General features: G+C 36.6%; 1 protein-coding gene across 1 annotated transcript in view; it reads right to left on the bottom strand.

Annotated features, from left to right (window-relative positions):
• The window catches only part of LRP1B (LDL receptor related protein 1B), a 1,461,391-nt gene that overhangs the window by 816,567 nt on the left and 617,258 nt on the right, over window positions 1–27,566 (bottom strand). Inside the window, 2 exon segments of the mRNA XM_032636635.1 lie at window positions 6,818–6,827; window positions 23,994–24,003. Coding sequence (XP_032492526.1) covers window positions 6,818–6,827; window positions 23,994–24,003 — 20 coding nt within the window.

Here is a 27,566-nt window from a genome sequence, read left to right as displayed (position 1 = left end):
CCAAATCCTCCCAAATATTCCCAGTTTATAAAATATCATAAAGCAAATGCAGGCCGTTTCTTTTCATGTTGTCTTTATATAATTTTTGAAGAAAAGGCTGAAAAGCAATGTTGACTTCTGAGACAATAAATCCTTCTAGGAAGCACAAACAGCGTCTGTCAAAGGTTTAAATACCTCCAACGCTTCAGTGTCTAATATTTGATTAGTATTCACAATGTTTAGTAAACACAAATCAATTTCAATTAACCTGACAATATTATAACAAGATCACCTACTCATGAGAGTAAATTACATTTGTAAATGGAAGACCACCTTGCCTTGACTTAAATACAATCTCAAGAATAATCTGATTTCCAGTGACTGAGCAATATTAAGATTACCTAGAGTATAGAATATTTGATTTTACAAACTTGGTGAATTAGTTTTTAGTGACTTTTCTCGACATTGTTGCATCATCTAACAGTATGGGGTATCTTTTAAGCTAAAGAGTACTTAAACTTTAGCTCTTTCTGCTGTGGGAGGTTTTGACTAATTTGTTTCAACATTAATGCGTACTGGTTTGTGATAGTGTGAGCCAGATTTTATTATGAGTATATATTTCCCCGAGTATTCTTGAAAGATCAATTTATCACAATAAGTTAAAAATTATTTTCAAATGACATGTCATTCAGGTGAAGAGCTTTCTATTCCAGTGAAGAACAAATAAAAGGGCATATGGTGCTATGTTTTATTGTCATGCTAAATGCTCTGACCTCTACTCCTGCACTAGCTCATTCTCTCTCTCTCTCTCCCATCTCTATCACTATCTCTTCCTGCTTCCATCTTTCATCTCCTCCTTCTTCACTTGTTAATCAGTTTGCTTATAGTTATCTCAAGTTACTGTTACGATTACCTAGTTTCCCTCTTCCTTACCGTAGAACACTGCCCACTATTCTTATTATAAGAAACTGTCTTCCTCACCTCATACCAAAATGCCTGTCCTTTCATAGTTTCCTTTTCTGACTGGTCCATTTCACAGAGCTGAATAGATGCTGGTGTGCAGGTAGCTTGGCTTTGGGATAGAGAGTTAGAGGCTCTGGCCCACTGTGTATAGCATGTTATGTACAGACTATGTATCGTTAGTCATATGAAGTAGGTGATTGCACTATCTACAGAGTGCTGAAGAGGAAACGTGAGCCTGGAGACGGGAACTTCTCTCAAGTCACATTGAGATGGCTTAATTACACGTGATCTTAAAAGGAAAAAAAGAGGAGTGCCAAGCCAAGAAACTTGGAGGCATGTTGTTGAAGAAAGATGACCAAACAAGATCTGAGGTTATGGTCAAAGAGGTAACACAGACTCTTATCGAGGCCTAAGGGAGAAAAGTTCCATGATAGAGAATTGGACTGGCTGGCTGGGTCAATCACTTCCCAAAAATTTTTTAAAAAAGAATATAGATCGAGATGTCATTGAATTTGGTATTTGTTAAAACACTAGTAATTTGGGGTACTGCCCTTTGAAAAGTTTAGTTATGGAGGAAGAGTGAACCAGATGATAATGAAGGAGGTCAGGAAAATGTAAATAATTTGTGCAAGAAGATTTTCAGTGGTACTGACCCATATTGCAGGAATGATTCAAGTTATTCTCATATTTATTCCAGGTCATAATAAAACCGGTTGAGGTCATCTCCCCATCTGAATAAACTTAAGCCAAAATATGAAAAAAATGTACAAATACATGATTCACCAAAATTTTGCCATTTTAATGGAAGTGTAAAATCAAAAGAACAGGAGGACTTTGGGTATGTGAAATGGCATTGAGCTAGAAGAAACAGTAAAGAATTGGTCATTGTACTTCCAGCACATAGCAGAATAACTAGTGCTGAGTGGTGATGTAAAAGGTGGTCTTTACATCAAATTTAACTTCCCCAGATTTCAGAATACTGACTATGTTGAGCTCTGTTCACTTGTAATTGAAGTGCAAGAAATGGAAGTATTCTCCAGGATATAACACTAAGACCATAAATCTGCAAGAAATAAATACCCAGAATCACATGATTATGACTGTAACTATGATTATGTCACATGGCTATGACTGTGATTATGACTGTAGATGTTTCTTTGCTTGTTTTAGTACTGTTTAATTTTAGTTTAAAATTATCTATTATTATTACAGAGAAAAGCTTTATTCTCAGGGCATTCTTTAATTGAGGTATGACTATTATAATTATAAACAAAAGCTAAAGTTTTAATTATCTAAAACCTAACTAAATTTCACTCGTGATATAAATGTAGCTGGGTTGAAAAAACTCACTTTTCTTTCTTATAAAATATTTGTCCAAATTTGAGAAAAAGGAAATAGTGCTCTGTGAACCCCATTGTCTCACTGATCTTAATAATCACCTATGAGATAGAAGGGTCAGATTTTTTCTATTTTACACATGACACTGGCTCAAAGTCCACTTGGATAGCCACTGTCGGAGCCGTAACACAAATGTTCGTCACGCCTTTTGTTTTTAACTCACTATTTTGAAATAATTTCAAACCTACAGAAAAGTTGTAAGAATTATAGAATGCATGTCTATACCCTTCACCTAGATTCACCATTTGTTCACCTTTTCTCCTCTGGCTATTTCTAGTACTCTCTTAACCATTTGATAGTAAATTGCAGACATGACGATTCTCTTCATCTAAAACTTCAGCCTGCATCTCCTGAGTACCAGGACATTCTCCTGCATAACCACAGTACATCTATCAAACTGAATGCGTTTAACACTGATACAATGCATAGCTTTTATTCAGATTTTGCCTGTTGACCAATGATGTTTTATATATTAAAAATTCCTTTTTTTCTCTAATTTAGAATCCAATCCAGCATCGTATATTGCACTTAACTGTCTTTTCTCTCTAGACTCCTTTAATTTTTAATAGTTCCTCAGCCTTCCTTTGTTCATGATGTCACCATTTCTAACATGTAAATGTGAGTTGTGCTGAAGAATATCCCTATCTTGAGTTTGCCTGATTTTTCTCATAATTCGATTATGTTATGCTTTTTGAACTGAAATGTAATAGTTTTGTACTTTATTGTTTCTGCCTCTGGGCTTAGAAACCAACAGGTAAGCCTATGCTCTATTCCACAAACTCCCTAAAAAGAAGCAAAGATTGTGGTTTGAAATCTCATTTATTCCATCTTATTCAGTGTTTCTGAACATTTAACTCTCTTAATTTCCAGGGTTCTCAGTCACACTTTCAGCAGCTCCTCCCACCAGAAACCAAGTATCTTTTGCTGCTTCTAGTACAGCCGAGACCCCAGTGTAGCAATCCGTGTGTCCAGCTCATGGTGATTGGTGGAGACCATTCCCAAATCTGTCCTATGCTCCATTCCCTCAGATTTGCAATACTGACATTTCTTCTTTCCCTGTTCTTTCCTGCGATATCAATTATTTTTTATTGTCCAGAATAAAGAAGAAATTGAATTGAGATTGCTATTTTCTTATTCTTCACTTATTTTTTAAATGTCATTCTATTCAATTCCCACTAACAAAAAAAATAAATAAAAATAAAATAAAATAAAAATAAAATAAAAATAAAAGAACATCCCAACTACTGTCTCTAAGATATGTTTAACTATTAGTTCGTAAAGGACAGGAACATTTCTTTCAAACTTTTAATTATTCACCCAGTTCGTTCATTATAATTTGGCAGCTGTAGTAAATAGGAATTTGTCATTTTGGCTTCCTTATCTCATCTAATATGGGAAACTGATTTTATCTGGCATCTTTGTTGATTACATGACTAGTCCTATTTTACTACAGATATATAAGTTTTTTTATACAATTGGGGATAGTAGGAAACTTTGAGTATTGTTGGTAAACTTGCCTGACATAAATCAAAAGTCACAAAGGGAGCACTCACCGACAGTGACAGAGCACTGTGCTTACAGAGTTACGACCCTAATCGTCCTTATGCTTTAAAGCAAAGCAGTCATTACACATACTGATGTCTTAAAACATGTACTTTTTTTCTTTAGCTGATAAAAATAAGACTTACTTGTCCCAGTGATATCTGTTTTAAATGATTCTTCCCTACTTTTGTACTTTGTCCAAAAGAACAAAGGGGAATTTAAACAGATCAGAGTCCTATCCACATCCTTTAACCACATAGTCAACCCTGGTTTTGTGTCATCATTCTTACCCCTAACATTTTGATTATAGCTTAATGATGGAATTTAGAAATTTTCAGAGTCCTCACAATAAATTATCTATCATTCATTTTAACTGCTGAAAAATGAAGTTACACAACAAGATTTTGGTTAAGAAATAAATGAGAGGGGAGTGAGACATAAAACTAGAGGGCCTCATATTGCTAGATTAAAAAAAAAAAATCATTGCTCTGATTAGGGCCTAGCAAACCCTCCATGTTTATTAATCATGTGTTAAATTAGAGAATTTCATATCTTTACATTTCAGGAAAATGATATGTATCTTTCTTAGCAAGGATTACATTAGAAACTTCATTTTTCAGTTGTTTTAAAAATAACTGTGTAATCCAAATAACATCAATAGTAATACAACTTTATTTTTTCTTCCATTGTATATACAAAAGTTGAGCAAGAAAGTGATTTTCTACATTATACAGAGTAATTAAAGTATACTCAGAACTAAAGTAGAAATATTAAATATTTAGCATTGTAATTCTAAAATGCAATTGTGAATATTAAAGGGTAATGAGTCTTTGGAGTTAGCAGTTTAAATTCAATTTTTATCAGCTCCTGCTGCTTAAGGGATGTGGAAGATAAACAAACTATTTTCTCTGTCTAGCCAAGACTGTTCAAGACAGTTATTTATTGAGTTTTCCTTGATAGGGGTTTTTGCTTTCATTGTTTGAAAAATCTCTCTTGAACTTGGTTTTCAGTTCATACATAAACACACAGAAATGAAACTTGACATACAGACTCCTTTTCTCAGCTGGCTACTCCATATTCTGGGAACATTCCCACTAATAATCCCGCCAGAAGTGTTACTGTATTAGATATGTCAGTCAACATTCTTATTTACCTGAACCTGCCCCACTCAGTTAGTGTTCCTGAGAGGGGCAGCCCTATGTGCCAGTATTATCCCTCCCCTGGTTACTGATACTGAGGCCAAGGGGGGACGTGTGATGGAACTGAAACCAAATCATAGACTGAGCTGAATTACTAAGACCCTTTCTCTCACTAATCCAAACCAAACAGTGTGGAGCTCACCTAGTGGGCAGCTGTGCTAACATGGGTGGGGAGGGGTTGGGGGCGTTGAGAGAGGAGGAATACCAGAGCCTGTGTAAAGAAGTAGGGGAGTCATGAGATAGAGATGGGATGGCAGGAGCCATGTGGTGCTCGGGCAAGGAGTTCTCTAGGACCCAGGAGTCCTGGGTCCTTTGTTATGTAAACCCATGGGAGTCTCCATATCCTCTTGGGAGATCCATATACATCTGAGCTGGCTTCAGTGGGTTTCTGTACTCAGAAGCTAACATGCCAGGAGTAAAACACTACGTTGTTTAATGTTCTATTTGAAGATTCAGATAACTCTTGCACTGAAGATTTTGAACAATCAAAAATCATACTGCCTTAGGAAATATATATTGAAATGCTAACTCTATATAAAGCAATCATTTTATAATGTTCACATGTAATCTTCATATAACCCCAACTTGGCATAAATATATAAATATAAAATAAATATATAAACAGAAAGCATCTGAAACTTTTTTCTTTCGTCTCCCATGAAAACACAGAGAAGAAGGATATTAATAATGGACAATAATTTTTAAAAACCATCTTTCTTCATTTTTTAAAAACTTAATATATTATTCAAGACAGATATCCAACTGTCCTTCCTAAATTCAATCTGGCTAAACTCTCTCACAAATTCAAATACAGCCTATCTCAGTTCCCATTTTACCCCAACACTGCCTCTAACTCATCTTTTTATTTTAAACAAATTTGTCTCTTAGGCTTTTCTTTCCATTTGTTTTTCACTCTCCATATTCTGAGAGCTAGGAGTTAACTCAGCAAGTAATAAACCTGCCACTGTAAAAAGGAAGTGATAAAAAAAATTGGAGAAACAAAGATTTGCATATTATTGTATTATTATTTCATTTTATCTTCATCACATAGATATTTCATCAGTGTCTAACATAGATTGGGACACAGTGGGATTAATACCTAATCCTCTTTCCCTGGATTGACGTTGCCTGACACTTGGTTTATGTTCACTCATTCATGCCCACCAGCCATGCTACACTTAAATTGCAACTACCGCATCTAACCACCTAAAAGATAATAACATACTTGGCCTAACATTTCGACTCCCAGGCGGCCATTATTCTCAAGCTGTAACTGAAACCTTAGAGACCCATCTATATCTAAAACAAAATTTTTCAATATTCTCACCCTTATTTACACAGGTCTCTGCTCAAAGTGTAGGGCGGCCTAACCTCTATCCACTGATACAAACTCCTCTCTTCCTACCCAAATCCTTCTGATCTGCCCTCTGAATCTCCTACTCTATGATCGCAAACTCCTCAATATCCTAAGACTATACTTTGAATGTTCATTCCACCTTTTTGCCTTTACTGAAACTTAGTGAAACTTAGCATCTCTTGAGGTCACCCTTTCCCAGCAGTCACTGAAAATGTGGTTTTCTTACAAGAACCTCAGGAGTAGATATAAAATCAGTGCCTTCTCCAATACTAATTCCAGGATATTACTCTCTTCTTCTCTTGCACCATCTCCTGTTTTTTGAGGGTCTCACAAATAGGCTGTATCCATCCTCAAGGTAGATTATGTATTATTATAAAACCCTTCTATAGCTGCTAACAGTTGAAATAAAACCTCATATTCTTAACACTGCCCACAATGGTTGCATGTTCTAGTCTCTGCCTACCTCTCCAGCTCCATCTAGTAATATATTTCCCTGCTTCTAATACCTTGGCCATCTAGCAGTATCCTTTTATAAACTTCTAATACCTTGATCATCTTTCAGTGCCTTAAACAATCCACAAATTTTCTTCCTTTCTCCACTTCACATATTCTGTCTCCAAGTCTGGAAAGTAATTTCTACCATGCTATTCTGATCTTGGCTTTAGTTTTCAAGTTAAACGTCAGTTTCTATGAAAGACATTTCCTGCTTTTCCAATACCAATTAAGTCTGCCTGATAGAATCTCATGGCATTCTGTATTTTTTATCACACCCTTCTTTATTTAATTGCAGAAAATAGATACACACATACACACACAATGATAAGGTTAAGATCTGTTTACTAGGTAGACTACAATCTCAAGAAGACAAAGGTCATATCTGCTTTATTCAGCATTGTATGCTCACAACTTAACTATGTATCTGCCTGTACTAAGTTTCTCTCTCTATCTATACATCTACATATATCTGTATAAGCTCTGGGCTGACTTCCTCATACTGGAAAATAAAATCTAAAACTCAGACTTAAAATTATGTTAAAGGGGCAAAAAATATGGATAAGGCCATTCTAGCATATGAAAATAAGTTGGTTTTCCACATTATCCAGAGTAGCTCACTCTAATTCTCTGGGCCCAAATCATTCACTAATAATAAATTATGGCTTTGCCTCAGTTTGATTGCATTGACCTCTTTTGCACATAATTCCCTTTGGAGAACTTGCAGGGAGTAGTGATATTAGTTCATGAAAAGATTTAGTATTCCTGTGTCTGGCCAATTTTCATTTTTTTTTTCTTTCTTTTTCAATTTTCATTTTTAATGGCATCCCCTCAGTATTAAAGTCTACCTACCTATAGATACCAGGTTATAATAGCATTTGGATGTATTCCTAAGGGGGTTAGACCATCTACTCCCAGCATGTAGCAAAAGTTTTGTTTCTTTCCTTAAAGTAAGATATTTATATAATCAACAGTAATTTTAAGAACGTAATGATGTTCCCCATGAGGAAGATGGACTGAGAATGTTGGATGGATTAGATAAGGAGATACCAGTTTGGTAGGTATGCATTAGCACAGGGGTAAATGGAAAAGAGGAAAGAGATTCAAGATATATTTTGGGGTCTGTGTCAACAGGACTTGAGAGTTAGTTAATTGGGTGAAAATAGGATGATTAGAGAGCAGCATTCTAGTACTATAATAACTTTCATAAAATATATTTATGGAATATATTGAGCCTCCAGATTTTTCTCAGGAAGTCTGCCTGTCTGTAAGATCTCAAGGTGTCATTCCATTTAATACGAAGAATGCATTTCACAGTTTGGGCATATTACTTTTCATGACCAAGGGCAATGCTATCTTAGGACTCCTTCAGGGGTCAGGATGCAGGATGTCAGTACTCAAAAGCTCATGCTCAATATACTTGATTCACGTGGAACAGTAGAATATTTGCAGCAATATATTCAATGTGAAAAAGTTACACTTTGAAACATGCAGAGATGTATAACCTAATTTCTGCACTCAAGGAAGTCCTACTGGTTTATAAAGGCATTTTTCTGAGCTGGAATAACACAGATGGCTGTCTCAGAGGCAGCTAAGGTAAGTATCCATGAAGTTGTGGACTGCTGAACAAAACTGGTTCACTGCTATGCTAATTACCAGTTAGTTGAACTGTCAATTTCTACTTTAAATTCCTACTAAATGGAGGAAAAAATAGCATGGTGAAAATGAAACTTTAACTACAGCATAGCTTTTTAAAATATATTATTTATTGTTTATACTTGTGTGCCCATCTCGGTTTGCTGTTGGAATAAGATGTACAATAATATTGCAGTGACAATAAAATCATATGGTTACGTAGATAAAACCACACCGTAGGGCTTCCCTGGTGGCGCAGTGGTTGAGAGTCCGCCTGCCGATGCAGGGGACACGGGTTCGTGCCCCGGTCTGGGAGGATCCCACATGCCGCGGAGCGGCTGGGCCCGTGAGCCATGGCCGCTGAGCCTGCGCGTCCGGAGCCTGTCCTCCGCGACGGGAGAGGCCACAACAGTGAGAGGCCCGCGTAACGCATAAAAAAAAAAAAAAAAAAAAAAAAAAAAAAAAACCACACCGTAGAAAATAAAGATTTCTTTGATGTTCACTTCCCTAGCTGCAAAGAGCAGATATACTTGGAAAGATAAGGCAAACCTCCTATAAAGCAATAACTTCTTCATAAGTGACATTATTCAAATTTCTTGATTTAGTTTTAAGTAGAAAGGCAGGATCAAGGGCAGGCTAAGCGTGGCTAAGACTGCAGAGACCAAAGGAAGCTGATGAAGGGAAACAACTGCCCTTGCTCAGTTGGCAAAACAGGTATTTTAATAATTGATAGATGCTGTTAAACCAGGGTTTCTTGACCAGGGTGACCTTTAGGGGTTCCATCGACAACCAGTTTTGTAGGCTGTACAAACTGACAAGTATGCCAGCAAATATGTATTCCTATAGGTGTATTTTTTGGACAAAGGGTTAATACTCAGGTAAATATCCATGTTCTGAAACAGGATCCTCAAACTTTATTGTGTGCAATAATCATCTGGAGAGCTTGCTGAAATCTCCAATTTCTACAATCACTGTGGTGGGAATTTGAGGAGTATCTAACAAAATTAAATATGCATTTAAAATCTCTTTCATCCAGCAATATCTGTTCCAGAAATTCATCTTGAAGACGCACCTTCACAAGTAAGAGACAACACATGTACTGTTATTCACTATGACATGATTAATAACGGCAAAATATTGGAATATATTTTTTATCCAGTTCTCCCTTCCCCTCCCTATTCATCATTTCTTCCTAGAATTTTTTTTTTTTTTTTGCAGTACGCGGGCCTCTTACTGTTGTGGCCTCTCCCGTTGCGGAGCACAGGCTCCGGACGCACAGACTCAGCGGCCATGGCTCACGGGCCCAGCCGCTCTGCGGCATATGGGATCTTCCCAGACCGGGGCACAAACCCGCGTCCCCTGCATCGGCAGGCAGACTCTCAACCACTGCGCCACCAGGGAAGCCCCCTAGAAATACTAATTTAGCACCTACTGTGCTCAAGGTTCTGGGAATACAACAGGGAATTCTAAGGTATCTAACCTCTACTTCTAGAGGGAATAAGGAGCAATATCATTGAAGATAAATGTGCTTTACAACTTATGAATACTCAGAGATGGTTGGGTTGGGTAGCTCTGCAGATTGTTAATTGATAGAATCAGTATCTTCTAACAAACTCTTGTTAGTGTCATAGTCAAAAAATTAAAAATAGGCTATTCAATCACAGTGATCTTTTCCCAATTTTAGTAATTTCTAACTTGGAGGCCAATTAGTTTTGCAAAGAGAACAGATTGTTTAAATCTTGTATTAGAATTTTTCCTTGAAAAGTCTCAGGTTATTGTTTGCTTCTCACCCTTCATGACATTCTTCTTCTAAATCAATGTCTATAATATTCACCTTTCCATGTCAATTTAGTAAGCTATAGTCTCCAGTTTTTCAGTCAAACACCAACATAGGTGTTACTGTGAAGGTGTTCTGTATATGTGATTAACATCTAGAATCATCTGACTTTAAGTAAAGATGATCCTCGATCATCTGGATGGGCTTGATTGAATCCGTTGCAAAGTTTAAAAGCCGAACCAAGGTTTCCCTGAAGAAGAAATTCCAAATGTGGACTGCAGCATCAGCTCTTGTTCAATACTTCCAGCCTGCCTTCCCAACTGCCCGCCCTAAGCATTTTCATCTAACTAGCTAGCTCCCACAACTGCATAAACCAATTCCTTACAAGAAAACTATACATATTTATTATTCCTACTAGTTGTATTTTTTTTTTTTCTGGTGGAACTCTAACTGATACAGTGCCTAAAAATTATTTAGGAGAATACCTCTCCATTAAGTAAGAATTTAAAATAGAAATTGACAGTTCAGCTAACTGGTAATTAGCATAGCAGTGAATCAGATTTGGTCAGCAAACCAAAAGGAGAAAAAACAGAGGTCCTGAGGACATATTCTGGATCCTTAAATCCTGCCATCCAGCCATGCCAAACGAAGTCAGCACTGCTTGTTTTATTCAGGAATCTGAGCCATTAAATTTCTCCTTTTTGCTTAAGCTGATTTAAATGGAGTTTTCTAACATATATAACTGAAAATTTTTTATATGATAAATATTCATTGTTAAGGTAAATGGTAACTGAAATACCTATCACCACTACAGGAGAAATAGAAGTCAAATGTTCTACTAACAAAGGCATTGTGAAATTATTACTTAGGAAAGTTAGCAATTTAAAAGACAAATATGACTACTATAAAATAATTTTGTTTGATTTAAATAAAAGGAAAACTTATTTGAGTAATCAATGATTTTTATCAATACTCAGAAAATTCAGAAGTTTAAGATTACAATATCTGCAATTCCAATAAATGCTCCCGAACTTTATTTTGCTTTGCCACAGAGAACAGCACAAGTAAAGTAAGTTCACATCCCATTATGAATAAAAGCAATGAGCCATTAGAAATATATGTAATCTCCATCTGCCAGTTGACCTGTTTCATATATATATATATATATATATGAAACACACACACACATACAGATAATCCCTGACTTAATTATGGTTCAACTTACGATTTTTTGACTATACAATGGTATGACAGTGATACTCATTAAGTAGAAACCATACAGTAGCCCCCCTTATCCATGGTTTCACTTTCCACGGTTTCAGTTACCCACGGTCAACTATGGTCCAAAAATATCAAATGGAAAATTTCAGAAATAATTCATAAGCTTTAAATGATGTGCCATTTTAATAGTGTAATAAAATCTCACACTGCCTTGCTCTGTCCCACTCGGGACATGAATTATCCCTTTGTCAGCACATCCATGCTGTATATGCTACCCAACCATCAGTACAGTAAAAGAATATATATAGGCCTCAGTACTAACCCCAGTTTTAGGCATCCACTGGGGGTCTTGGAATTGTATCCTTTGCAGATAAGAGGGGGATACTGTACTTCAAACTCTGAATTTTAATGTCTTCCTGGGCCAGCAGTATGTGGTACATACTCTCATATGATGCTGGGCAGTGGCAGCAGTCACAGTTCTCAGTCAACCACATGATCACGAGGGGAAAAGACCAATACATTTACAGCCATTCTGTACCCATGCAACCATTCTGTATTTATTTATTTATTTTTTTTTTTTTGCGGTACGCGGGCCTCTCACTGCAGTGGCCTCACCCGTTGCGGAGCACAGGCTCCGGACGCGTAGGCTCAGCGGCCATGGCTCACGGGACCAGCCGCTCCGCGGCATGTGGGATCTTCCCGGACCGGGGCACGAACCCGCGTCGCCTGCCTAGGCAGGCGGACTCTCAACCACTGTGCCACCAGGGAAGCCCTCTGTATTTCTTTTTCAGTACAGCAGTCAATAAATTACACGAGATATTCAACACTTTATTTTAAAATAGGCTTTGTGCTGTATGATTTTTGCCCAACTGCAGGCTAATGTAAGTGTAAGAAGTATCCTCTCTTTGCTCATATATGACCTTAAACTTCTCACAGGGAATGTGTTAAGGCCACTTTTAAACTACTATGTTAGGTAGTGGGTCTGCTAACCAGAAATCAGGAATGGTAAACAAAGATTTACTTCAAGTGATGCTATCCAAAGGAAAAAGAAATCAAATTCAAAAGGCAGTGGTAAATTGTACCAAATGAAAATAAACTCTGAGCTAATGTTGACCTCTATACAACCCTGATGAAATTGTATTTTCTCCACCTTGGATAGTAGAATTATTAAATTATAATAAAGGCCTGAGAGATGAAATGTTTTTTCCAGTATCATATATAGATAATTAATTACAAGGTTTGGTTTAAAACTCCAGGTCTCTTCATTTATGGAAATGTGCTGTGCTCAACTTCCTCTCAAGAGTTCCCTGTTCTCCTGTAGTGTTACACGCTTGAAAAACTAAAATTCTTATAGTTCTAATTATATTGAATTTTAACTATCATTTGTAAATACCAAAAACAGAATTTAGACTTTCTACCTTGCTTTTCCAAATAGAAAGTAAAAGTTTGGGGAAAAGTAATATCAGTTGTGTCTATAGTATACAAAATATTTTTGTCTGATAAACAAATGATAGCAATAACAACACTATTTTTAAGTTTCTCCTGGAGTACCTGGACCATTGAAATAACTGTAGGCAGAGCTCTAATGTGCTGAGAGACTGTGAAAGGTTAATTGATGCACGTGGCTCAATTTTCCTCCATGTGTAAATAAAGATGGTAACACATATGTAAAGTGCGACAAAACTGCTGAGAGTTAGCACAGCAGACTCACAAGCTTTTTTATATATGAGCACACTATATAACTGTGCAAAGAATGATGCTCTAAAAACCTGTAATCCGAGTTTGGTTTTATTTCCATCTTCCCTTCCTCTCTTCCTCTCTCTCTTTTAATCAACAGTTATGAGAAGTTTTTTAAGACAGATTTCCCCATTTCAATTAGAACCTACACCAGTATGTACATAAATGCTCATCTGAGTGTAATCATTAAAGTGAAAGTTAATTGGTTAAAGTTAAAGCACTAAGTTCAGGTAAATTCATTTCATGAAGAAATCGTCAAACTCCTTGTGAAAGATAATCTCACTTATCATGAGGTATACTACACAAATTATTTGAAATCCAGTATTAGATTATAAGCAATTTAAAAGCAAGGACTACTTACAAAACAGAAATAGACTCACAGACATAGAAAACAAACTTATGGTTATCAAAGGGGATGGCGAGGGCAGGGAGAGAGATAAATTAGGAGTTTAGGATTAATATATGCATACTACTGTATATAAAATATTATAGATAAACAACAAGGACCTACTATATAGCATAGGGAACTATATTCAATATCTTATAATAATCTTATAATGGAAAAGAATCTGAAAAAGTATATATATATATAAAACTGAATCACTTTGCTGTACACCTGAAACTAACAAAACGTTGTGAATTAATTATACTTCAATTTAAAAAATGTTTAAAAAAAAGCAAGGACTACAATCTTTATGGAATAATCCTAAAGTCAGCTATAAATCACTTCCAATTTTTTAAGTATCTGACCAATATCATAAAGTCTGAATTTTCACCCCAAAATACCCAACTAATATTTGTCTAGTGCCAAGTAATTTCAACTCCGATTCCAAGTAACTATTTGATTCTGAGGAAGTTACTTAACTTCTAGGCCCCAGCTTCTTCGTAAGAAAACTTATAAAAATATTGCCCAGGTAAGAATGCATTTTGCTGAATTAAATGAGATATAGTGTTTAGTATGTAGAAGATACTCAACCCGAACATGTTTTCCTCCTTCCTCTGTTCCACACTTCTGATTTCACATGATGCTGTTTCTTTTTAATTGAGGGTTTGGGGATAATAATAGGAAATAGTGGTAAGTTTATATACAGGATTTTCAAGTTATACATGTCAGTTTGCTGGAGGAATAAGTACTTGCCCAAAAACTCTGATTTTGGGTGGTAGTTGGGGGGCAGACGTAGTTGATGAGCCTCACTTCCATGCGAAATAAGCTAATGAATCCAAATATTAATTGAACATTTTAGGCTACAGAAGAGAAAGGGAGATGCTGCTAAGAGGCACAGTACAACTTCAATGGAATAAATCCTTGCTGAGCCCCAGTAAAGTGCACGCACAGTGCAAAGTACTGATGGTAAAAGTCAAAGAAGGGCCCTCTGTCTACCACCAAGGTTTCATAATCTCCACAGCTTTGCTAGAAACTAGCTATAAATTGAATATGTTGAGAGCTCTTTGAGAAAATACAAGTTCATTCTTCAAATAAAAGGCCACCACTGAATATAATATAGTTAAGATTTTCATAAGGAATTTTGTGGAATTGTATATTTAAAACTACTCACCATTTTTGTCTGAATAAAGATCTGATTTAGTAATGACAAAGGAAAAAAGATAAATGAAAACTTCTCTGGATGAAACATAAAAAAGAAAGATCTCTATACATCCATTCCAGGATAATTCTTCTTTTACATTTGTGATAAATAGTTGGAGAGGAATAGCACACTAAAATCTCCAAGTTAGCAAATCATACTAAGCTTTTAATAAAAGACTAGTGGAATGCCAAGCCAGTATGCACGAACTGTAGGAAAATCTCAAGAGGCTATAGCTTGGCAGGAAAATGTTGTATGAGGTTCAAATGAGCAAACTTAGGGTAATGCATTTAGGGACAAGTATTCAAAATTATTTGGATAGGAGGCTGATCTCTGCTCTTATTACTTATTCAATTGGTCCACACAGGTGATCTCATCTTACTGTCTTTATTCTAAATGGTTTGTTGAGACTACATTCAGAACAGATGATTCTCTGAGGACATCAACCCAATGTGCTGCAGTGGCCAAAACAGGCAGGGCATAATCAAGAGGAGTATTAGAAATAAAATGGAAACTATTATCCTACCTACATAACTCTGGAGAGTTATGTAGTTCCATTTTATGGAAACTATCATGGAGAATTTTAAGTGGAATTCTGTGATTAGTTCTAGTTGCAGTGCTTCTTGAAAGCTATAGTAAACCTCAGTGAAGCCTTTAACATAATCCATGATCAGATGTGACAATAGTGGTAGAGGAGGGGTAGTACTGGGGTAGGCAGGTGAGCCTGCCTTGTAGAAACAGAACAAAATGATTGTATTTCTGATAGTGAAGACAAAGGTTGAAAGCAGCTCTGAACAAAACCTATAAAGTAATTGAGTTTTAATAGGCTCTACCAGTCATAATTCACTGTGATGTTCTTCCCATAATTCTTGCCACAGAGGATGGGCCAAAATGGACATACTTATGTGACCTCACACTAATTCTCCCCAACCAGCACCCTTAATAACAAGTGACCTTTCAAGAATAGGAATCTGGCCCAAGAGTAACCAGTACATGTCTTATACATAAACTAATCACCAAAATTAATCAATTCTCTTGGGATTGTGACCCAGGGAGTCTACAACTGTTAGTGGGAAAAAGAAGGAAGAATATCCTGATAAAAAATGTTCTCATAATGAAATCCATTTCCAACTTTCGTCTCCATCAGTCCTTATTAATCTTTTGGTATTGAATGTCCTCGAGAATTTCTATACTGTATTTAATCATATAATAACATCTTTGGTTACCACTGTTTGAGGGGTCTGTGTTCTTATAGTTAAACAAGCCCGACTAAAATACAGGAAAAGCATAAACATGTTAAATAAAACTTAACATACTTATTATTAAAATTGTGTTAAAATAAATGGGGGTGAAGTGAAGAGTAAGAAAAAGGAATAAAAACAAACCCCAAAACTTTGTCCATTAAATAGCACAGTACTGAATAAGACAGACACGGTTCTTTCCTTATCGTGAGAGGTGCAGTATAGCATGGTAATTAAGATTATGGGCTTACGGTAAAGACTATCTTAGTTAAAATTCTGATTACATCGTTTATTAGTTGTGAACAAGTTACCTAACCTTGCTATGGCTTCAATAACTCACCTGCAAGATGGAGGAGAAGTAAGTATTTTCATATGGCTGCTCTGAGGATTAAACAAGTAAATAGATGAGAAGTTCTTACTACAATGTCTGACATTCAAAAAAAAATCTTAACATTAAAAAAATTATTATTATAAGCTAAAAATTAAAATAGATATGTCCACAGAGAGCAAGTTTCACCCAGTATGGACATTCCCTTTATCTTATGTGGAGTCTAAATATGTCATATGAATTTCAGAACAAGCAAAATATTAAGGAAATTTACATAAAAGTGTTTTTAATGTACTGATCACATCTATTAAACGGAATATGTCGGTAATGAACCAGAGAGAAATGCCAAATTTCTGACACATTATCATATTTGGTTGTTGTAGTTTAATTTGTACGTAATTTGCTCTGGTCTCAGCTAAAGGAGAGTAAAGATTCTTTTTCCTTTGTGTAATCTGTGCCAATTATCTCATCATTTACCATTTTGTTTGAGACTCATCTATACATACCTTCCATTTCTTAACTAGATTATAAGATTCTTGTGGAATAGAATTATGTCTTATATTTCTTGTCCCCCTCCAACTTCTTATTTTGAAAATTCTCAGATTTTCAGGTGAAAGATTACCTTTTAGGCAGATTCGCCGATTGTTAAAATGTTGTCCTTAGAGAGAAGGAAGGATGAACTAGAAAGTAGGGAGAAAGAGAGGAAAGAAGGGAAGAGAGACAGACAGAAAGAGAATATGTATATATATATGTGTGTGTGTGTGTGTGTGTGTGTGTGTTTATTACACACATCCAGACATACACTATTTTTTTTTCCTGCTAAACCATTTGAAATAAATTGCAGACATCATGATATTTCACTTCTACACGTATTTCCTAAAAAATGGGACATTCACTTATGTAACCTCTTATGTGCTGAATCATTCCCCCCACCCCGGCCAAATTCATACATCAAAGCCCTAATGCCTTGCACCTCAGAATATGACTGTATTTGGAGACAGGGTCTTTAAACAGGTAATTAAGTAAAAATAGGGCATTAGGGTTGCCCTAATCCAATCTGGTATCTTTATAAGAAAAGGAAATTTGAATATTATATTATTATATATTATTGTATATGTATAGATAATTATACGAACATACATTTTTCTATGACCAAATATATATTATATATAAATAAACCTTTATACATATATAAATTGTCTCAAGAACCAAAGAAAAGCAGTACTAGGAAAAATTCTGCACAAATAAGAAGTAAGTCACGTGAGGATTATACACCACCCAGTGGCATAGAAAGGACCCAGCAATGAGCCAGCCCCTTTGATTTAATCCATCTCTTCGTGAACAGACACCTGGAGCAGCCAATCAATGGAAGTTCCTTCAATAAACAGCAGGGTGGTAGGTGGTATCAAAAGTATCAATCATCAGAAGATTGCTTATTGCTCTGCACTCCGATGGGTCTGCTGCTGCCAATGATACATAATATGTATGGAAATGAGAAGGGACTTATTGGCGGCTATTGAAGTGGTCTAAAGATACCAGTGTTTGCAGAAAATAGCCATCCACTTATATACCACGAAGGGTAAATACAGACTTCTGGTGGCAGAAATGCAGATTCATCAACCTGAATTTCAGAGAAATATAATGTAAAATATAGTCTAAATAACCAGACTATCCCCTCCAAACTTTCAGTTCTTGTAAATAGACCAGAGTCTGTTGATTTAAAAATATAATTTAGCATTTACTCAGTGTCACAAAGAAGACTGATGTCTACTCATTTAAAAATACTATTTAGCATGTATTCAGTGTCATGCATTCTGCTGGTACCCAGGACATACAGAGAATAGGGTGATGTTCGCTACTTCTGATTTGTGTTCATTCTGGTGCTCACTTACCTTCCATCCCTCAACCAGCCTATTAGACACCAAGAATAAAGCAAGGAAGGGACAAGTTGGCCATTCTACCAAGACTTTCTATAAGGAGGGAAAATCTCTCCATTCAGGTTAGACTTTCTAAAATGGATCATATCCCACCTATGTAATGGTGAATTTTGATCTTGGTGTAAAATTTATAAACATTTTTAGCCAGATTGAGGCATATCCACCTGCTTGATGTCCATTCAATCACCAGATATTCATACAGTACATACTAGGGGACAGCAATGTACAATGAACCAGAGCCAGATAGATTAAAAAGACAGTTTCTGCCACCAAAGAGCTCAGAGAGCAGTAGGAAATCATTCATGCAAACAAACAAGTAACACTCAATATGAACACAGCCCCCAAAGGGGAGGAAATGCCTATATCTACCAGGGGGAATCAAGGAAAACTTTAGAATGTGAAGCTTGACTGAGGACCTAAAGAGAGAGTAGGTGTCTGCCAGGTTGATTTAGGATGAGCTAGAGGTGTGTGCAAAGCCCAGAGAAGGACTGAGCCCGTGGAACTTCAGACACCAGTCCTGTTCACAGAGCTACTATCATGGATGAGATTCTAAAAATGCTCTCACATATGTCTTATTTTTCACCCTTACAACAAGCTTTTGATGGTAGACATTATCATTCCTAAAGAAACTGAAGTCCAAAGAGATTAAATAATTTGTCCAAAATTACCTAACGTGGAAGAGAGGTAGGCTTAAACCCTAGTTTTCTGTACTTATTGAAGGGGTTCTTCTCATCTCCACAAAGAAGTTTTTTGAACCATTCCAAATCATAAGGGTAAAATAAAATTTTAAGAAAAATGTACTCTTCCCAAGCCACTTTTTAAAAAAGTCTGCTTGAAAATGAGGGCTCCAGACTGGGAGATTACTAAAGAAACACATCTGAAATTTAGCTGCTAAAAACCTTTCATCCATTAGTGGCCACAAGCAGCTTTTTATTATGTGGGGGTGAAAGAGACATTTCTTTCAGGAGGTCATAAGTCTTAGGAGGACTAATGTCATTTTGCCTTTGTCAAGTAGGTAGCATTGTTGAGTGCCTACTCTTTCGAGGTAGTATAATAGGTGCTGCTGGAAAGGGCAAGGTAAATAGAAGGCATGGTCTATGTATTTGTTTCAGGTACTGTCAGAGAAAGCAGCACTATGGTGTTCCAAATAAAAATAATAAACTTACTGGTCCTTTAAAATCAATGTCAAAATGACTAGGGATATCATGCTTTACTTTGGCAACTTATGCTAGAAGACAATACCCAAGGGCCATAGCCAGTTGGATGCATAGCCCTCTGAGACGAGATAAAAGGATTTGTCTAGACCTTAAAAAAAACAAAAAGTCATACAAGTTATATCTTTATCAGTCTTATAAAGCTTTTCCGTGACTCTTATACATAGTCTCAGAGAAAATGGAGTAACATAAAGCCTTCCAACACTTTAAATGACTACCTGGCAATACTCTCTCAACATCTGGATATCCTTAGAATGTGATGCAGTCTTGTAGAGTCTAAAGTCCTTGAGAGTCTGAATGGAAGGCTAATAGCAGCAACAATATTCACAGCAACCCTTCAGGCACAGTGGACTGTTATCTCTGGAGGCTCAATGCTGAGTATTGTTTTCTGTGATTTGAAATCCCTCTGAATGTCTTTCTCACTGTGTGAGCCTCCTTCATTTCACTACCCAATCCTACTACTTTTCTACCTGGCTAAAATTTGTGTAATCCTAATACTTACCTAATACATTCTTTTGTAATTTAGTTCACTGAGAATAATTAAACACAGCACTGAAAACCTAATAGGCTATTTTGCAAAGCATTTGAAGAAAAGTAACAATAAAGCGTTTCAGGTAAATGATTCCAAATCCGGAAAATAAAAGTATGAGATTATATCTGACAGGAACCATACAGGCTTTCCGTTCCTCCAAGAATTATAATAATCTCATGCTCTGAGTTGTGTACGGTGTTAGCATCTTTTCAATGCATTCTGGTAGGTGTATCTTCTTTTGAGTTTCCCAGACGCAAACCCTGACACAAGGCTTAGGGTATGAGGAAGGCAGTAAAGGAAAACACCAGTAGGAGAGTGAAGAAGTGAACAAGGAAAGGAAGACAGCCATTGAAGAGTGTGCTGTGAAGCCACCTCCCACAGTAGGAGACTAGAGTTGACTCCCACTGAAGAAACCTTGGAAACTGGGGTAAAAAACACAACTCAGAGTTATCTCAGTTAAACGGAAAGGGAGGGGAAGGGGAAGCTGTGACAAAGCGAGAGAGTGGCATGGACATATATACACTACCAAACATAAAATAGATAGCTAGTGGGAAGCAGCTGCATAGCACAGGGAGATCAGCTCGGTGCTTTGTGACCACCTAGAGGGGTGGGATAGGGAGGGTGGGAGGGAGGGAGACGCAAGAGGGAAGAGATATGGGAACATATGTATATGTATAGCTGATTCACTTTGTTATAAAGCAGAAACTAACAAACCATTGTAAAGCAATTATACTCCAATAAAGATGTAAAAAAAAAATTTTTAAAAAGGGAAAGGGAGCTGGGATATTTTTATAGTATTGATACCACCCATCCATTATGGTTGAGGCTAGAGCTCTTAGGCTTAATTCCCTGCCATGTCTGGCCAACCATAAGGCAGCAAGGGAGTCAGAGCTGTGAGAGAAAACCCCCAGGCGAAGAAGTACAAGTGCTGGTGATTGAAAGTTGAGCCACCGTTCACTGAAGTGATAACAGCAAATGGACATGTGGGGTCCCTTACAGTGTCTGCAATAGAAGGGAAAAGAGCTTAGATTCTCGTAATCAGGATATCTTAAGAAATAATTCAGGATAAGGATATAAATTAAGTGTCAAGTCAAATCAACTGGTAGTGCCCCTCACAGTGCTAGAGCTCTATGCTAAGAAGGCTCCTGAGCCCTTATACCGGGTCAGCAGAAAATACTGGATTAGAAATTTTGGCCATGAGCCCAGCAATGGTTAGTAGTGATTCATTCACTATGTAGGTCCTATTCTTTGTTTAGAAAATCTCCCCAATCCTTATGTGGTTAGCTTATCAAGAAGAATAATCCATCAGTTTAGTGTTGATAGAAAAATAGTGAAAACAAAAGCAAGAAGACTGCTTCAGCTAGCTAGAAGAGCTGTAAATACTGACTAAAAGACAAACTTGTGAACAAATTTGGAAATTCCTACCCTTTTTCTTGTGTTGAGAAACTTAGTCCATAAATAAATTTAAAGTTTTGTGAAAGTATAAATTTGAATTAATTATAAAACTTGTAGGCAGTGAACTTTTCCTTGCTCTAAGTTGCATTATTTACTGTTACCAACTAGCTAAAATTGTGACAAATGGTACATTTTTAGAAATATCCAGTATAGAAATGCCAAAAGCCTTTATTCAACGGTTTCAATATTCTACATTTCTTTTATGTAAAGTTTATAGATTTGATGAATCCTTGCACAAAACAGATTCAAATCTAGCTTCTGTTTTATGCCAGGTTAGAACTCTTTAAAGGCAAAGTGATCTGCACCTCCAAGAAAGACATTTTAATTCACTCTAATGAAGTTCATATTTTACTAAAAAATTAAATGAGATGTTATGAAGCTGCCTCCCAGTCACTTTTTTAAACGTTGGTTAGGTTTGAATGTATACCTTGGGTTGAGGGGAACTTTGAATTATTCATTCTGTCATGATACATATTAGACGTATGAACGACTTGTGTTGATAAATAAGGAGATTTGACGGCAAAGACTGATTATAAAAAAATAAAGATTGAAAATAAGAACAGATGATAAAAGACTGTATATACAGTTCCTTCAATTGCATTTCTAGTCTCTGATAATACTAATTTTCGGGGGGGGGGAAGTAAAATTATCCAATTACGTTTGGAGGTTAGTAGGCATGTTGGAGCTGCTGGATCAGTCAGGCTTGGTCAATCATCATTTTCTTTTCAAATCCAGAACCTCAGTTTGTTTGTGTCTCCAACATAGTTCAGGTAGAACAGATGAGTATGAAATAAGCACTGACAGACACAGAGAGGGAGAGTGGTCAGAGCCAGATAACGTAGAGATTTTTAGGCCACTTGAAAAACTTTGGCTTTTACTCTGGATGAAATGGAAAGCCACTGGAAGAGTTTGAGCAGAGAACCAAAACTTAAACATAAATGACCTACTTATGTAAAAAAAAAAAAAAAAAAAAAATCACTCTGACCATTGCGAGGAGAATAGCAGGACAAGGGTTGGGTTTAGGAGATGAATTCAGAAGCTATCATAATAACCAAAAAGTAGGCAAAAAGACAATGACGGCTTCAATGAGAGTTGCAGGTGATGGTAAGAGTAGCTGGATTCTTAATATTTTGAAGTTATAACTGGCATCCTTTGCTGATTTATTGGATGTAGATGTGAGAGAGTGAGAGGAATCAAAGATTTTGACTCAAACATCGTGAGAAACTGAGTTACAATATTTGAACAGTTCGAATTTGGACTTATTAAGTTTATTACGGCTAAAAGATATCCGAGAGGAAATGTCTAGATAGTTGGATATTCGAGTCTGAAGTTCAAGGGAGAGGTCAGGTAGAAGATATAACTTGGGAGTAATTAGTGTATAAATGCTATTTAAAGCCATGAGGCTCGATGGGCTCCCCCTAAGGAATGCGTGTAAATAGAGAAGACGGAATTAAGAGTGAACCTGGGCTGCTCCTACGTTTGCAGTTCAGGGACACAAGGAAAGAACATACAGGAGGCTGGAAAAGTGAAGTCTGTGAGGTAGAAGCAGAACGAGGAGCTAGTGGGATCCTTGATGTTAAGTGAAGACAATTTTTCAAGGAGGAGAGACATTCAACTGTGACCAATGTTGGTGAGAGTTCAAGTAAGATATGAAATGAAAACTGATTATTGAATTTAGACATATTTGGCAGATCGTTGACCTTGGTGAGAGTGGTGTCAGTATAGAAGCAAGGGCGAAATCCTGACAGAAGTGGTTTAAGACAGAAATGGATGAGAGGAATTGGCATGCAGGAGAGACATCTCTCATGATGATTTTTTTCTGTGAGGCGAAGAAGAAGAAAAGAGTAACGGGTGTCAAGATTCTTCTTTTTTTTGGTAGCATATTAGTGGGAATTATGGCATGCTAGTAATCTATAGGAACGATAAAGGAGCAAATATGATGCAATAAAAAGAGGGAATGATGCTTTTAAGTAGCCAAGAGTAGAAGGAAACTAGTAAAGAAGGGAAGAAACCGGCTTGAGGTAGGAGCATAGACAGTGTTCTCAAGGTACCAGGAAGAGAAGCAGATAGTTTAGGTCCTATAGACATGGTGGATAGGAGATAGTTTCATATGCAAGTTCTCTTCTGTTGCATGTATTTTCTCACTGAAATAAGAGGGAAAGACATCAGAGGAGAATAAAAAGTCGGGAGAAGGTGGAAGTTGAAAAGAGAAGGGACAGTATGGGATAACGTAGTTTAGGAGGAGTAACAGTTTGGAAGGAAATATATAGTAGAATTTCTGGGTTATAATATTGCCCACTCAGAGGACAGTGTTTAAGAATTTCTAATTAGAATAATGAACGTTATTGTTTGTGTTTTGTTTGCTGTTTTTGAGCTTATGTATTATTTGCTGCTTCTGTCTACGATTAACTGCCTCAGTGCAAGTGTGAAGCTGTGGAGAGTTTTAAATTTGTAACTGAAAAAATCAGTTTATTATTAATATTTGAAAAGTTTCATTGTGATATCTTCTTCAGATCAAATCACACAAACAGCAACAATTGAACTTAGTAGTACCCCCAAAGGGTGAGAGACATAAAGAGAGAGCATTAAAATGCATTATTAAGGTCTAAAATTACTTACACACATTCTGGTACCTGTATGATAGACTGGGAGTCTTATAAGTACTCACTTCAATTATGCAAACAAGTTTTAAAATGTCATTATGTTTACTATAAAGTCTAAAATATTAAATGGTATTAAATATGAAAAAATACCATATTTAACTATTTTAAACTTTAAAATTAATTTTAGAATGAAATGACCTTGCCCAAGCCTTATAACAATGAAATTATACCTAAAAATATGTTCATGGGACAAAATGTTTAAATCACCTCATTTTAGTGTTTAAGGGCATCTTAAAGACCAACTGCATTCACATCTGGCTTCCAGATGTTTGAAATGAAGTAGGACACAAATAAAGTTAAGTGACATAATTAAGGCAGACCAGAGACTAGACCTTACTATGAGTTGTTCATTGGTGTTCCTAAGAACAAAACAACAAAAACCATTAAATCTTTCCAACTGACCTTTTGGGGCTAAAGAGCATTCTGTTGGGGACTTGCTAGTTTATACATACATCTACTTCCCTGTTGTTCTAGGCCATGCTGAGAAAGACATTCATTATAACAGGGCCAGCATTTCTGCTCATACAGTTCTTGTCTGGGAACTCAAGAAAAGATTTTTAAATTGGAAAGGATAGAGACACACTCTAAGGACAAAGGCAAACTCAGCTTCAACGGATTCGACAAAGTTGTAGACACCTGCAAAACAGCTATAGCAAAGAATCAGCCACAACTACTGTACCACAAAGAGGCAGTCTTTGGAAGGAAAGGCTTTGAGCAGATTGTCAGGTATAATGCATAAGAGCTGAAATGTGTTAGGATATCAGTTGTAAAAGTAAGGGCATATGATAACTACGGGCACTAGAGAAACAATGTTGGTTACCAAAATACAGGCTTTTGCATGTGGTACTAACTGAAACAAAGCTCACAATTAAGATATTGTCATATTTGAAAATTATAGGTCAAACACATAACCTAGACTAAATTCTCCCAGGATTCAATTTCTTTTAAATGAGAACTTGAAGAATTCTGCCTGTGATGTACTTTCACTAGGGTCCTCCATTTCTTTCTTATTCTTTTCTCATCTTGATCACACTTAGTTCTATTCTATTTCAATTCTTAACCCAAACCATACCATTTTCTTTACATCTTAAACGCATTATGGTACAGTTAAGAAGTGTCTTTGGCAGACTTTCAAGCAATGACAAGAGCATCTGTTCTCAATGTGACTGATTCGTCTGTGCCATCCAGCTGCCCACTGATCTCACAGTTTCAGCGGGTGTTACTATCTAGGTAGGTGCTCCCTTGCTGGTTCCCATCCTCATATCATGTTCTGTGTGCACTCCTCACAAAAAGGCCTGCATGTTCATCAGGATACTCTTCCCAGACTGATGAACACCATTTGGTCAAGGAGAGATAAAAAGCAATTCGACACCCTCCCCTCCCTAAATAATTCGACCATAGCCTTCTTATTTCTTCATGATTTATTTTCAGGTGTCAGTAACCGGGTGAAATTTATTTGCTGAGTATTTCCTGTGCCGTTTAAAGCTGAGGGTTTAATTTAGACTTGGACCTTGAAGAATAAATATCTCTTTCCTATTATACCTGCTCATATCAAATATGCTCAATCAAATTAGGTCCAGATTACAGTTATGAAACCTTTTATGAGAACAAAGGCATTCACACCAGCAAATATTTTCTAGAGGGAATGCCCATACAAAACAGAGCGTGCTACATTTTTTTGCCAAAAATCCTTTTTTAGAGAAAGTAAGTCCTTAGGAGTAAGATCAGCTGAATAATTAAGTAACACATTAAATATAGAAAACTTAGACTTTGTTTTTGATAACATACCCTAAGGTTAATAGGTCAATACTGAAGTTCATTCTAAGTTAAGTGATCCTGGTATATATTTTGTCTTGTGAAATAAGGCCTATAGCAAGAAATACACCTCTAGAGGCCTTTAGACGATGGCATTATAGTAAATGACAGATCACATGAAGTGAGAAGTTAAAGTTGGCCCTTCACTGAGAAGAGTCCAACGGAAGGTCTCCTTAAATATATGTTCCTGGGGCTTCTCTGGTGGCGCAGCGGTTGAGAGTCCGCCTGCCGATGCAGGGGACGCGGGTTCGTGCCCCGGTCCGGGAAGATCCCATGTGCCGCGGAGCGGCTGGGCCCGTGAGCCATGGCCGCTGAGCCTGCGCGGCGGAGCCTGTGCTCCGCAATGGGAGAGGCCACAGCAGTGAGAGGCCCGCATACGGCAAAAAAAAAAAAAAAAAAAAAAAAAAAATATATATATATATATATATATATATATATATATATATGTTCCTGAAAAATATACATATTTCAGGGGCATAAATACATGCCCCTGAAAGGGGCAAGCCATTTCTTGCTAGTCAATTCTTTTTTTTTTTTTTTTTTTTTTGCTGTATGCGGGCCTCTCACTGCTGTGGCCTCTCCCGTTGCAGAGCACAGGCTCCGGATGCGCAGGGTCAGTGGCCACGGCCCACGGGCCCAGCTGCTCCACGGCATGTGCGATCTTCCCGCACCGGGGCACGAACCTGTGTCCCCTGCATCGGCAGGCGGACTCCCAACCGCTGCGCCACCAGGGAAGCCCGTCAATTCTTGGTACATTATTAAAATCCTGTACTTCCTAGGTATAGCAGCTGACACACAATGGGCTCTCAGTCAATATTTGTAAGATAATTAAAAGCTGTCAGTTTTTTATATAACACATATTTCTTAACTTTCTAAGCTTATTATATGATTACAGAGTTAACCACTGAATTCTGTTCAAAGGCAATCTTTCAACAGAAAATGGAGAATACGCCTACAGTGATTTATTTGTTCAGAAGATTTTATGCTTCCATGAAATTTTTAAAATAAAAAACTCCATGCATTAACAAAATAATAATTTTCAAATGCTAATCATTTTCTTTACCAATTATCAAAATCTCTAGAGCAAATATCAGTCAATTGATGGTGCTTCAAAAAGGAGAAGAAAGAGGAGGAAGAAAAGGAAGAACAAGGAGAAAGAGAAAGAAAAAGAAAATTGAATTTAACTGAATTGGTAGGTGGCTTATAGTTAATTTTAGAAACGTTATATGGCAATGTCCCATTCATCTTGCCCACCTTTTACAAACTTAAATTTAAAATGGTGGCAATAATTTGCCTTTTTATAATAAAATTTCAAAATTATTTAAAAATAGAAGAATTTATTTTTTCTCCATTACATGATAGGCTGAATTTCAAATAATATTTTTTTCCTGAGAAATACTGAAGATAAAATGGATGTTTTCAATGTTTTCTCAATATAAATAAGTTGGGTCAAATAAGAATAAAGTACTGCAGCTCTCAAACAATTTTTTTAAATTTA

This window comes from Phocoena sinus, chromosome 7, assembly GCF_008692025.1.
Source record: "Phocoena sinus isolate mPhoSin1 chromosome 7, mPhoSin1.pri, whole genome shotgun sequence".
NCBI classification, from domain to species: Eukaryota; Metazoa; Chordata; class Mammalia; order Artiodactyla; family Phocoenidae; genus Phocoena; species Phocoena sinus.
The sequence above is the reverse complement of the archived record's forward strand: the minus strand, read 5'-3'. Positions and strand labels throughout refer to the sequence as shown.